The 13,441-nt window shown below is 49.3% G+C and overlaps 1 protein-coding gene across 9 annotated transcripts in view; it reads right to left on the bottom strand.

Annotated features, from left to right (window-relative positions):
• Positions 1 to 12,655, bottom strand: part of TSNARE1 (t-SNARE domain containing 1) — a 113,191-nt gene extending 100,536 nt beyond the window's left edge. For 3 of the 9 annotated variants that reach the window (XM_053558518.1, XM_053558520.1, XM_053558519.1), the window contains exons 1-2: positions 12,598 to 12,619; positions 5,074 to 5,264 (exon numbers count right to left, since the gene is read on the bottom strand). In XM_053558518.1, the coding sequence (XP_053414493.1) occupies positions 5,074 to 5,109 (36 nt within the window). In that variant the 5' untranslated portion in view covers positions 5,110 to 5,264; positions 12,598 to 12,619. Of the gene's footprint in view, positions 1 to 5,073; positions 5,265 to 12,597 lie in introns of those variants that run through there. The other 6 variants (XM_053558523.1, XM_053558517.1, XM_053558524.1 and 3 more) reach the window with 4 other exon arrangements.
• Between the last annotated feature and the right edge of the window lie 786 nt (positions 12,656 to 13,441).

Raw genomic sequence — 13,441 nt, forward strand, 5'->3', positions numbered from 1 at the left:
CAATATATAAACAACCAATTAAATATCAGCAGAAAGCAGTCACCAGATTAAAAGAATTATACACGTATATCAGACCAAGTGAAGTACATTGAAGGAATTTAAGAACGTTTCACTAAGAGCAACTCCAATTGTACCATCTGCCATGTTAACATAGCTAAGAAAAACTATGATCATCCCAAAGATGAATTTCTTTAAAAGCAGTTGACAAAATTCAACAATGATTCTTGATTTTTTAGAAAAGAAAATACTCAATAATATAGGTTCTTCTTTAACATACCTATTTTGATCCAAAGCTACATTCTGTTTAATAAGGCAACGCCATAGACATAGCAAAGGGGCGCCTGCTATAACCATTACTGTTTACCACGATGTTGAAGGACCCAGCCCACAAAGTCAGATAAGGGAAATAAACTAGAGTACAAACCTGGAAAGAAGAAAGTTAACTATCATTATTTGCAGTTGACATGATGAACCCTTGGAGAATCCACAATAATCCATTAGAAACAAGACACGAATGATTCAGCAACGTAGAAAGAAACAAAACTAGTACTGAGAAATCGAAAGTATTTACACATGCATACAATAAACACAGAAGAAAATAGAAGAAAAGATTCCCTATAATAACAATGGAAAGAGTAAAATTCCTGAGAACAAAGAAAATGATTTAAAATATACTATAAAGCCAAGACATTACTCAGAAATAAAAACAAAGCAGGAGGAATCATGCTACCGGACTTCAGACTATACTATAAATTGATAGTGATCAAAACAGCATGGTACTGGCACAAAAACAGAGAGGTAGATGTATGGAACAGAATAGAGAACCAAGAGTTAACCCAGCTACTTACCATTATTTGATCTTTGACAAGCCAATTAAAAAAATTCAGTGGGGAAAAGATTCCCTATTTAACAAATGGTGCTGGGTGAACTGATTGGCAACCTATAGGAGACTGAAACTGGACCCACACCTTTCACCATTAACTAAGATAGACTCTCACTGGATTAAAGATTTAAACTTAAGACATGAAACTATAAAAATACTAGAAGAGAGTGCAGGGAAAACCCTTGAAGAAATCGGTCTGGGTGAGTATTTTATGAGGAGGACCCCCGGGCAATTGAAGCAGCTTCAAAAATACACTACTGGGAACTGATCAAACTAAAAAGCTTCTGCACAGCCAAGAACACAGTAAGTAAAGCAAGCAGACAGCCCTCAGAATGGGAGAAGATATTTGCAGGTTATGTCTCCGACAAAGGTTTAATAACCAGAATCCACAGAGAACTAAAACGTATAAGCAAGGAAAAAACAAGTGATCCCGTCACAGGCTGGGCAAGGGACATGAAGAGAAACTTCTCTGAAGAAGACAGGTGCACGGCCTACAGACATATGAAAAAATGCTCAACATCCTTAATCATCAGAGAAATGCAAATCAAAACTACCTTGAGATACCATCTAAGATTAGCCCATATCACAAAAGCCCAAGACCAGAGATGTTGGCATGGATGTGGGGAAAAGGGAACACTTCTACACTGCTGGTGGGAATGCAAATTAATACACTCCTCTTGGAAAGATGTTTGGAGAACACTTAGAGATCTAAAAATAGATCTACCATTCAATCGTATAATTCCTCTACTAGGTATACACCCAGAAGACCAAAAATCACATTATAACAAAGATATTTGTACCAGAATGTTTGTTGCAGCCCAATTCATAATTGCTAAGTCATGGGAAAAGGCCCATCAATCCACCAATGGATTAATAAATTGTGGTATATGTACACCATGGAATATTATGCAGCCTTAAAGAAAGATGGAGACTTTATCTCTTTCATGTTTACATGGATGGAGCTGGAACATATTCTTCTTAGTAAAGTATCTCAAGAATGGAAGAAAAAGTATCCAATGTACTCAGCCCTACTATGAAACTAATTTATGACTTTCATAGGAAAGCTATAACCCAGTTATAACCTAAGAATGGGGAGAAGTGGGGGGGGAGGATGGGCAGAGAGAGGGTGATTGGTGGGATTACACCTGCGGTGCATCTTACAAGGGTACATGTGAAAGTTAGTAAATGTAGAATATAAATGTCTTAACACAATAACTAAGAAAATGCCAGGAAGGCTATGTTAACCAGTGTGATGAAAGTGTGTCAAACAGTCTATAAAACCAGTGTATGGTGCCCCATGATCACATTAATGTACACAGCTATGATTTAATAAATATATATATATAAGTACTTCAAGACTCTTAATAAATTAAATATAGAAGAAAAAATATATATATACTATAAAGCTATAATCAAAACAGAATGGTGCTGGCATAAAAAGTCACATAGACTAATGGAACACAATTGTGAACCCAGAAATAAATCCACCAATTTATAGTCAAGTGATTTTAGACAAAAGAACTCAAAATGGGAAATGGACACTCTCAATAAATGGTGCTAAGAAAACTGCTTCTCAACACACAAAAGAATGAAACTTTTTCACCTCATATCATATATTTCAAATGAATTAAAGACTTACTGTAAGAGTGAAATTGTAAAACTCCTAGAAGAAAACATGGGAAAAAGCTTGAGGACATGAGTCTGGGCAATGATTTTTTTTGGATACGACCCAAAAAGGCAACAAAAGTGAAAACAGACAGATGGGATTATACCAAACTAAAAAGCTTCTGCACAGCAAAGTAAACAGTCAACAGAGTAAATATACAAACTACGGAAGGGGGGAAAGTATCTGCAAACCACACACCTGATGAGGGGTTAATGTTCAAAATATAATATACAAGGAACACAACTCCACAGCAAGAAAACAAAAATCTAATTTAAAAATGGACAAGGGTCCTGAATAGATTATTTCTCAAAAGAAAACAAATGACCAGCAGGGACATTAAAAAGGTGTTTAACATCACTAATTATTAGGAAAATGCCAATTAAAACCTCAATGATGTATGGCTTCACTTCATCCTTCCCCTGTAGGAGTGGCTGTTACCAAAAAGATGAAAGATAGTAAGTGTTAGTGAGGATGTACAGGAGAGGAAACATGTGCACTCTGCCGGTGGGGATGTAAATTAGAACAGCCATTATGTTCTCACAGTATGGAAGTTCCTCAAAATAGTAAACATAGAACTACCATATGATCCAGCAATCCCACCACTGGGTATTTATCCAAAGGACGTGAAATCAGCAAGCAGAGAGAATCTCCACCCCCATGTTCACTGCAGCACTATTCACAGTTGCCAAGGTACAGACTCCGTCTAGGTGTCCACCAACAGAGGAACGGATAAAAAAATGTACACGTACCCAATGGCACACTAGTCAGGCTTAAAGAAGAAACGCTACCATGGTGACTGCATGGATAAACCTGGAAGACACGATGCTAAGTGAAGTAAGCCAGGCCAGAGGGACCCGGCGCATGGTCTCACTCAGACATGCAATCTACGGAAGTTGATCTCGCAGAAGTAGAGAAGGATGGTGGTTACCAGAGGCTGAGGAAGGGGAGATATTAGTCAAAGGAAATGAAATTTCAGTTAGATAAGAGGATTAAGTTCAAGAGATATATTGTACAGCATGGTGACTGCAGTCAATAACAATTGTTCACAGGTGCATAAAATGGCATGCTCCCTCTGGAGGGTAATTCTGCAGGGTTCACCAAATGACAGTGTGCACCTTTTGACCCAGCACTTGTTCTTCTGAGCATTTATTCCACATGCATCTTGTACTTACACATGCAGAATGGCATATTAACAAGGTTATTCATTTGGTAATAGGAAAAAATTGAAAATAACCTAAACTTCCATCAATAGAGGACTATTAAATCAATTTGGGCATGTCCCACCACGTAATAATCTGTATTTGTCAAAAAGAAAAAAAGGGGTCAGGCACAGTGTGGCTTACACCTGTAATCCTAGCGCTCTGGGAGGCTGGCACCAGTAGACTACCTGAGCTCACAGGTTTGAGACCAGCTTGAGCAAGAACAATACCCCATCTCCAAAAATAGCTGGGCATTGTGGCGGGCACCTATAGTCCCAGCTACTCGGGAGGCTGAGGCAAAAGAATCACTTGAGCCCAAGAGTTTGAGATTGCTGTGAGCTATGACGCCACAGCACTCTACTGAGGGTGACGAAATGAGACTCTGTCTCAAAAAAAAAAAGAAAACAATAAAAGGAACACTGTGAGGACATGGGAAGATCCTCATGTTATTTGTTACATTAACACTTGTTAAGTGGAGGGGAACAAGGTGTAGAAATTTGTTATAACATGACTTGTGAAAGAAAAAGGAAAAAATGTATATATTTGTATCTGATGTGTATAATAAAGCCCTGGAAGGGAATACAGTCATTTGTCACCACCAATGAGGACACATTCAGAGAAACCTGTCCTTAGCCATTCTGTCCTCAATGCACACGTCGCAGAGTGCACTTACGCCAACCCACCTGGTGGGACAGGACCCGTCTGGGCGAGGCAGCCTGCTGCCCCCGGCCGGACACCCGACTGCTCCAGGGCACAGACCTGCGCAGCCTATGGCTGGTGGTGCAGCCCCTGTGCCTGTCGCACGGAGGGACAGGGGAGCATGTATCTACACACACCTCAGCATGGACAAGGTACAGTAAAATACGGCATAAGAAGCTAAAACTCGCACCTACTCAGAGCACTCACTGTGAATGGAGCCTGCAGGACTGGAACTTGCTCTGAGCAAGTCAGCAAATGACAGGTGCATGGATGAAAAGGCCCAGGACTTTTTAATAAGTAGACGATGTGCACTCTAAATAAATGGTAACACCTGAGCACACCAACGGCTTTGCATACTTACACTATACTCCATTTGTAAAACTTTTTTTCTTCAATAATAAATTAACCTTGGCTCACTATAACATTTTTATTTTATGAATTTTTAATATTTTTAGCTTTTTACCCCTGTAATAACACATACCTTAAAATGCAAACATGTTATACAGCCTTACAAAAAGATGTTCTTTCTCTATATCCTTATCCTAGGAGCTTTGCTCTATTCTTAAATTTTTATTTCGTTTTTTACTTCTTAAACTTTCTTGTTGCAAATTAAGACAGAACCACACCTTAGCACAGGCCCACACCAGGTCAAGATCTTTCATATCACCATCTCCACCCCCACATCTTGTTCCACCCGAAGGTCTTCAGGGCGGTAACGCACGGGAACTGCCGTCTCTTGGGACAGCAATGCCTGCCTCCAGATGCCTCCTGAGGGCCTGCCAGTGTAGAACATGTACTCAAAATAAATGATAAATATCTAAAATAATAAAAAGAATAGTAAATATATAAACTCGTACATTTTTCATTTACAAGTAGAGTAAACTGCACATAATTGCACATACCCGTGTGTGCTACACTTTCACATGACTGGCAGAGAATAGGTTTACATCAGCATCACCACAAACGTGACACCTTATGCTATGACATTACAATGCTACCATGTCACTAAGTGATAGACATTTTTCAGCTCCATCATAATCTTATGGACCACTGTCATGTGCATGGCCTATTGTTGACCAAAACGTTACACACCACTTGGCTGCATGAGATACTCAAAATTGTGGCAACCCACAGAGATAAGAGCTGGACCACTCAGGGAGGGGGACTTAACTTCCTACTGCATGCTTCCTTATGTTTTTATCTTTGAAATCCCCGAATTCCTCTAACTGCTAAAATAAAAGGACTCTAGAATAATTAAATTGTGGTACAACCACACTATGGAATAAGACTCAGCAATAAAAAGAAACCACTACCACATGTGCAACGGCTGGAGAACTCTCCAGGGAATTATGGAGCATGGAGAAACCAATCCCCAAAGGTCACATACTTACATGAATGCATTTTGATAACATTCTTGAAGTGACAACATTATAGAAACAGATCTGCAGTCCCCAGGAGTTAAGGGAAACCACTGAGCCGGGTGCCCAGAGAGCCTCAGTGGGTAAGCAGCCAAAACAAAGAGCCAGCGTGGGGCAGCTCCTAGAGCTGGCCCTGGTGCCTACACGCATGTTCACTGTGCACTCCCTATGCAGGTTCCTGGGTGGGGCCCTGGACACAGAATCAACTGCAATGCCACAAGGATGAGCCACTCTGAGACATTCTCAGGAGTCTTTTCCCCTCTCTCTGCCTTGCCTTCCACGGACAAGTCAGCAAACGCCAGGCCCAGCCATGGTGCCCACTCTGTAGTCAGATGGATGGGGGCTGCTGCTTAAAGGCAGCAAGGAGCTGAGCCTTGAATAGTAAGATGAGGTCACCAGCTGGGCCCTTCCGGGCAGAGGGGTAGCCCCAGCAGAGACACTGGGACGGGACAGGCAGCTTTCCCAGAGGCTGAAAAGCCCAGGAAAAGTGGCACGCACCAAGTGAGAGAGCCAGCCTTTATGTTGTGAGGAAAGACCTTTGCCAGGGCTCCACGCCTTGGCAAGATAAGCCAGATCAAGAGTGAATCCAAGAAGCCCCGGCTCACCAGGCTCTCTGCAGACCAGCGAGAACACCCTACAATCGGAGACCTTCTGGATCCTGCACCAAGAAGCAGCAGAACCTGATGTCCTCCCCAACCTCAATTCCCACTCCCCCGACCCAGCCCATGCTCATTGGCACCTTCCTTGGGGGTGACGCAGCAGGGGAAGGAGGTCAGTCTCCAAGTAATGAAACTAGCCCTCATTAGCACGGCTCCTAAAGCCTGCACTGAGGCCAGCCAGGCCAGGAAGGAGCTGCTGTACTGTGTTGTTTACGGAAATTCATTCTGGCCTTCTATTTTAAAAATACGTCCCTTTCCAAATACTTGGCTAGAATGGATTATGTATCCGGGTAGAGGGCAGCCAAAGGTGCCCAGGGAAAGGAGGTTGCGGGTTGCACCCCTTCTCCTCTGTCCAGGGCAAGAGCCGGGGGTATGCGCATTGTACCCCTTCTCTGTCCAGGGCAGGGAGGTTGCAGGTTGTACCCCTTCTCCTCTGGCCAGGGAAGGGGCAGGAGGGATGCGGGTTACACCCCTTTTCCTCCGTCCAAGGCAGTCCCCTTGTGGCTTTTGCTGTCCATGGTTCCCTGACCAGAGACTGATGCTCTGGCCCCTCAGAACACCTGCTCTTTACTTCCCCAGACCACAACCACCTTCCTCCTTCGCCATAAATGCACCCCTCACACTGTGCCCAGGTCAGGCTTAGGTGACAGAAGGGCACAACAGGCACAGGCAGATGGGAGTGCCAGTCACAGCCCCAGTGAGTTCATTCCACTCCACCCTCACGCTTAGCCTCACAGGGAACAAGACCGCTCAACACCCAGCATCTCCCCTCTACCCAGGTCTAGACCCCTACACCCCTCGAGTCTGCCATGCTCTCTTTAGAATGGCACCAGGCAGGGTTTGGGGGGACAGGGCTGAGCCTTTCTTAGCATAGCAGCCACCATTACTAATACCATCCTCTGACTCACAGGACATCTTCCCATCTGTATAGCTCCTTCCAGTCTGGTCCTCCCAGGAAGTAGCAGAGCAGTCAGCAGTATGGGCTCTGTGGTCAGAACCCTGGGGTTCAAGCATGGCTGGTCACTTATTAGCCCTGTGACTTTAGGTAAGTTACTCAAACCTAGGAAGCATCCTGATCTGAGAAATACAAAGAAGGTACCTATCCGCGAGGTGCCCAGCAGATACCTGCTGGTCAGCAGGTGGTGTGATTATCACAGGGATGACCCCCAGTGATGGTGGCCAGTCTACTATACTCCCACTGACCCACCTAAAAGCAAATATCTGGAGCAGGAGGCAGCCCAAGGATCTCAGAAGGGTTCTAGCCCCTCACCTGCCACATTCCCCATTTTATGCCTTGGGAACTCTTCCCTGCGCCCCTCTGGTGATAGCCCTCCCAAAGGGCCCTGAGCGTCTGTGTTTCTGAGATGGACACAATGCCACCACATCCCAGGAAGCTACAGGATCAGACTCATGCCACAAAAGGTTAGGACTCAGGCCAGGCGGTTAATTGACATGGGCCAGGATCCCACAGCAGAAATGCAGCCAGGCCATGTCCACACCTGGACACTATGTAAATCAGGGCTGGGGCCCAGGCCTTCCCTCGGGGGAAATCAGAGGCAGAAAATAAGACAATCTTCCATTGATCCAGTGGAAAAAAAAATAAAGGTTTATTGGACTGGAGAACCCAGCCAGGGACTCTCATGGCCAGTGTGACTACCTGACTCTATACTATCACTTCCACACTGAGCAGGGCCACTCTCTCCTACAGCCGGAGCCCAAGGTTATGAGTTAACTAGCAGCCGCTGCCACCAGGCCGGGCAGTCAGCTGCCTGGCTAGCCCATCAATACAAGGAGGGGCTGACAGCGCTGCTGCCACTACAAGCACCCAGCCACACGATGTCGTGGCATGGGGGCCAGGCCTGCAGGCTCCAACCACAGTCCTGGGTGTGAGGCCAGTCCCCAGAGCTTTGCTCCACTCTGCATGTGTCCAGTCCTCCCCATCCTGCTTCAGCACGGCAGCTCAGGGCCCTTCCAGGCCCTCCACAGAGCTGTGCCTTTCCTGGTCTCCCACTAGCTGGAGCAGCCACTCTGACCCCCCCCCCACGCCCCCTCCAGGTTCTCTAGGTGCAGCTCGAGCCTCCCTAGAACCCATGATCCCTTCCCAGATATCTACTGGAAGCCCAGCTCTGCCCACAGCCACACATGGCCAGAGCTCAACACCCCTCTCTCTGCCCCATTCCTGACCACTCATTATGACCCCACTGTGCAAGGTGACAGCAGTGTTCCTGGCAAGGCCGGGAAAGCCTGCAGAGCAGCCCCCATCCTGCTTGCTGACCTGAGCATGTCTTCACAGAGCAGTCCACATCTTGGGGCAGCCCTGCCAGTGGTCCTGTCCACACAGGAACCCCACCCCAGGAGACTGCCCAGTTGCCTGCAGCAGCCACCAAGCTGATTCAAGTCTTAAGGGGGCCCTCCTAAGCCTGGGGTGTGCCAAAAGTGGGGGAAGGGATTTGACCAGTGTCACCTGGGCTTAAAGGCAAGCACAGAGTCACTCTCACTCCTGCCCTGGGCTCAGTAAACCTCAAGCTGATGAGCGAATCCCAAGCTGGGATAAGGCTGAGCAGAAAGGCTGTGACAGGTATGAGGACAGCACTGGGTGGCAGACAGGGCACCCTGAAGGGAGGCCTCCCCAGGAGCTACCACCCCAGCACAACTCTACAGAGAAAGACACTCTGCCGTGTTGCATCTTCGGAAAACAGTCCAGGGGACCTGGCTTGTCCTTGTTGGAGTCCTTCTGTGCCAGATGACTTGGGCCAAGAGGACTCTGCCTCCGAGCTTCCACTGGCTCTAAAACGCAGCACTAACAGAGGGCATGGGCGAGCAGAACAGCCGAGCTCAGGCCAGCTGTCATGCCCCCTCATGTCTTAACATACACCAGGCGTCCACTCCTAGGCCTGGGGCCACAGCTGGACATGCAGAGCTGGCTCCCCTAGGGGTGGGGCAGCACATGGGAAGCTGAGAAGTGACCGCACAGCGTCATGCTCCTCAGTAAGAACCGGGAATGACAATTCCCCACTGCTGCCTCAATGTATCCACCTGGGATAGGACAAGGATGCTTTGAGTACAGAGCAAAAAGCCACATGTAAGAACTGACACTGAACAAACAAAGGTGACGTCCCCAGAGAAGATAACACAAGCCACATGTCTTCCACTTTCCTGCTCGCCCCTTCTCTCCACTGTCTCTGAGGTACCGACTCCCCATGCATAGATTTGGCAGACTGCTGGGAGCTGAGCATCACAGCAGAAAGTGCTGTACCTAGGACCGGGTGCAGTGGCTCATAACTGTAATCCTAGCACTCTGGGAGGCCAAGGTGCGTGGATTGATTGCTTGAGTTCACAAGTTCAAGATCAGCCTTAGCAAGAGCAAGGCCCCATCTCTAAAAAATAGCCAGGCATTGTGGTGGGTGCCTATAGTCCCAGCTACTCGGGAGTCTGAGGCAAGTGAATGGCTTCAGCCCAGGAATTTGCGGTTGTTGTGAGCTATGACGCCATAGCACTCTACCAATGGAGTGCTACCAATGGGTGAGAAAGAAAAGAAAGCAAGCCCGCCCAGAGGGATCTTCTTTCAGAGTGCTAACAAGTCCATTATCATTGACAGGGCACAAAACCATACTTTAAAGAACATAAGAATGACAGCTGAACTTAGCCACAAAGGTCAAAATCCACCTGTGTAGCAAATAACATGACCAAAAAAAAAAAAAAACCCAGTAGCCACAGATATGCCTGTGTGCATTAACAAAAGCAAGCCTCAGCCTTAGCTGCTAACTGTTCCCACACTGTGAATATTCCCAAACACCATTCACAGCAATAAAATGCCCCAACTCCCCAAAAGCAGCATGTACGTCTGGGGCTGGATAAATGGCGTCTCAGCACTTGCCATTTACACAACTCACCATTCTGTGCCTCAGCCTCTTCATCTGAGAAACAGAGATAATAGCAGGTCCTCCTCCTGGGATTACTGTGCAGGTTTATGAGTTACCGGTCGCCTGGCATCAGGTGGGGGCTAGTATTGTTAGTGCCATCACCTGCAGGACACACACTATCCCTACTGGCTAACCAGACCTTGCAGAGCCACCTGGCCTAGCTCCAAACCCTTTCTCAGGCTTCTGCACATGCTTGTCAGCCTTGTTGCTAATGGCCTGATACACCGTGGTCAGGTCTGTGAGCATTTCTCCCAACCTGGAAGGTGAATTACCACCTCCTGTTTCCAGCTTCCCCAAGTTGTAAATTTCCACACCTGCACTTTTTACTGCATTCTCCTTGCTGCCATATACAACCACTTTCACCCATCAAAACCAGGGTGCCTACCCTGCTCTACACATGGGGCTAGGTACTCAAGACATAGGATGACCAAGGTAAAGATGCCTTCACTTCAGGGAATGGCAGGTGGGTGTGGGGAATAACCTGAAGTACAGGGGCATTCCAAGCAGAACACTTGGCACGGTCACATACATGCCGATGAGGAAAGCTGTGGAGCATTCAGGAGACAAGGTATCTACACTGTGGGCACATAAAGCAAGGACCAGAAGACATGGCTGAGGCCATAGGCAGGAGTCAGATCCCAGCCTTCACCATGCAAGCAGAAGGGAGCTATGGAAGGCACCTAAGGACACCTGTCTGCCCACAAGCCTATAAACCCCAGATCAAGGGCCTGTGTCTAGAAGCGCACCCTGACTCTGTCCGAGCAGCCTCAGGCTGCAGCTGTTTATGGGGGCAGGCTAGCAGAGGATAGGGAAGGAGGAAAGTAACCCAGCTAAAGCTCAACCTCCTCTAGGAAGCCTTCTCAGATTTGCCAGCCTTCCCCAGCCAGCTCTAATCACAACTTGGCTCCTGATCCTGTACTGCCCCATGTCCAAGCATGGTCTGCACCAGATTTCTATTGAGGACCTACAAATTAGGTCCAGTAAGTCCTCCAGTACTGCCGAACTTCATCTGCATCCACCTTGGGGTCAAGCAGCAACCCAAATCCCTGCCTCGCAGACACTGAAGATAAAACAGAAAACTAGCAGAGAAGTGGCAATGACAAAAGTGAAGTGCTGGGAAGATGAGACAAAACCTGAGACAGGAAACACTGGGAGAGAGAGGTCAGGATGGTGAGCCCCTAACAGGTGAGCTCAGACCTGGAGGAGGAGGACTGCCATCCAGGCCAGGAACAAAGAGAAGAAAAGTAAGCAAGCTGCAGATGAGGGAGGAAAGGGTGCCAAGTGCGGCTGGAATGGCACCTGGCAGGACTAGAGGGCAAAAGAGCAGCACTCTAGCCCACAGAACTCCACTTTGGCTGCGCTTGAAATGTCGCTGTTGGAATGAAGCACTTTGGTTTTTAAGCGCTTGGAATGTCGCTATTGGAATGAAGACCTGAATCCTTCATTTTAAGGTCAATTTAAACAGCCATGAGTACCAAGTGGCCACCGTACAGGACATTGCAGACGAAGCTCCACGGGTCAGGGTAGTAGTGAGACGCCCGTCAACAAACAACAGGAGGCCCCTGAAGAGTTTTCACCGGAGCTGCACAGATCAGGGTCACCGGGGAGCTTCTAGGGGAATGTCCCTGGCCCCGGGTTTCCAAGAGGCACGTTTTTACAACTTGGAGAAGGGGAGGAAAGGAGCAGAGGCGAAAGCACTCGGGGTGAGAGTCTCCAGCTCAGGCTTGAGGGCGGGTTTCGCTCGCTGAGCAGCGGCCGACCACTCCGGGCACCCAACAAGTGGGCTCTGGGGCGCTCCCGGGCGGCGCTGTCCTCCAGGCGCGGGCACCCGCTGCGCAAACCGGAGCCCGCCGACCTGGGAGTGCTCCAGGGACCCGCCGCGGGGCTGAGGAGGCCGGTCCAGCAAACGCCCGCACTCCGGGGCCTGCGGCTGGGAGCCCAGTTCTCCCCTTGGGCCCGCCCTCTGCGCCGCCCCGCCCCCGCCCCCCGCCCCGAGCGCGGCCCCGCCCCCCGCAGGGCCTCCCGCGAGCCCCTCCCGCCTCGCTGCCCCCTCTCCCACCGCCGGCCTCGAGTCACGGGTCCTCGACCGGCCGCCTCGTCCCCGCGCCGCCCCCACCCAGCCCGACCCTACTCCATCGCCGCCACCTCACCTGGGCTTGGGTGGCTCGCGGGTGAGCTCCGCGGGCTCACGGCGGGAGGGGCGGCGACGGGCACCCAAACATCACGTGACGGCCCCTGCCGGAGCCGCGTTCCAGCCAATGGCAGCCCGGCCTCGGGCGCGCCGGGGACTACGCGCCCCAGAGTACCCCGCGCGGCCGGAAGCGGTGTGAACGGCCGCCGGCTAAGCCAAGAGGCTTCTGGGACGGGCGCGCGCCCGCGGCCCCACCTCCTCGCCTCCCAGTCTGCGAGTCTGCTTAACCGCGTTGACGACGAAGGAAATGTGGACACGGGTTACTAAGTGCCGGTGGAGGTCCAGCTCAGAAGCGCTCACGAGTGAGCTCTGCCTTTACCCCGACCGCAGGCCCCGGTCCCGAATGAGGCCTGAGAAGCTGGGCCCCCGCGGATTCTCCAGGGCCAGGTGGCCGCCGGGCTGGGCGCCAACCCCGTGGCCTCAGGCCTGTCGGTGATGCGGAGCCGCGTTGTCCCCCCAGCGCAGGCTGCCACGGGTTCCGCGTAGGGACTCACACGCGCTGGGAGCTGGAAGGCTCCCCAGGAATTCAGGCGTCCTCACCTCATAGATGAGGAAACTGAGGCTCAAGACGTTGAGGGACCTTCCAAGTCACGGCCCTCTCCCGGGAGCAACCGGAGAACAGATAGGAACTTCCCTTTTGGAAGACCTTCCCCGGGCCTTTGGGCTCTGAGCCAAAGTCCCCCAGAGGGACTCCTGACACTGGCCCTCCCAGTGACCCAGTGGAGAAGGACCTGGGAGGAGCCTGGGGCCAGCGAGTGTGTGCCCTTGGCTAGCTAGGACACCTCTCTGAGCCTGTTTCCCCA

The sequence above is a fragment of the Nycticebus coucang genome, chromosome 13 (assembly GCF_027406575.1).
Source record: "Nycticebus coucang isolate mNycCou1 chromosome 13, mNycCou1.pri, whole genome shotgun sequence".
Taxonomy (NCBI): domain Eukaryota; kingdom Metazoa; phylum Chordata; class Mammalia; order Primates; family Lorisidae; genus Nycticebus; species Nycticebus coucang.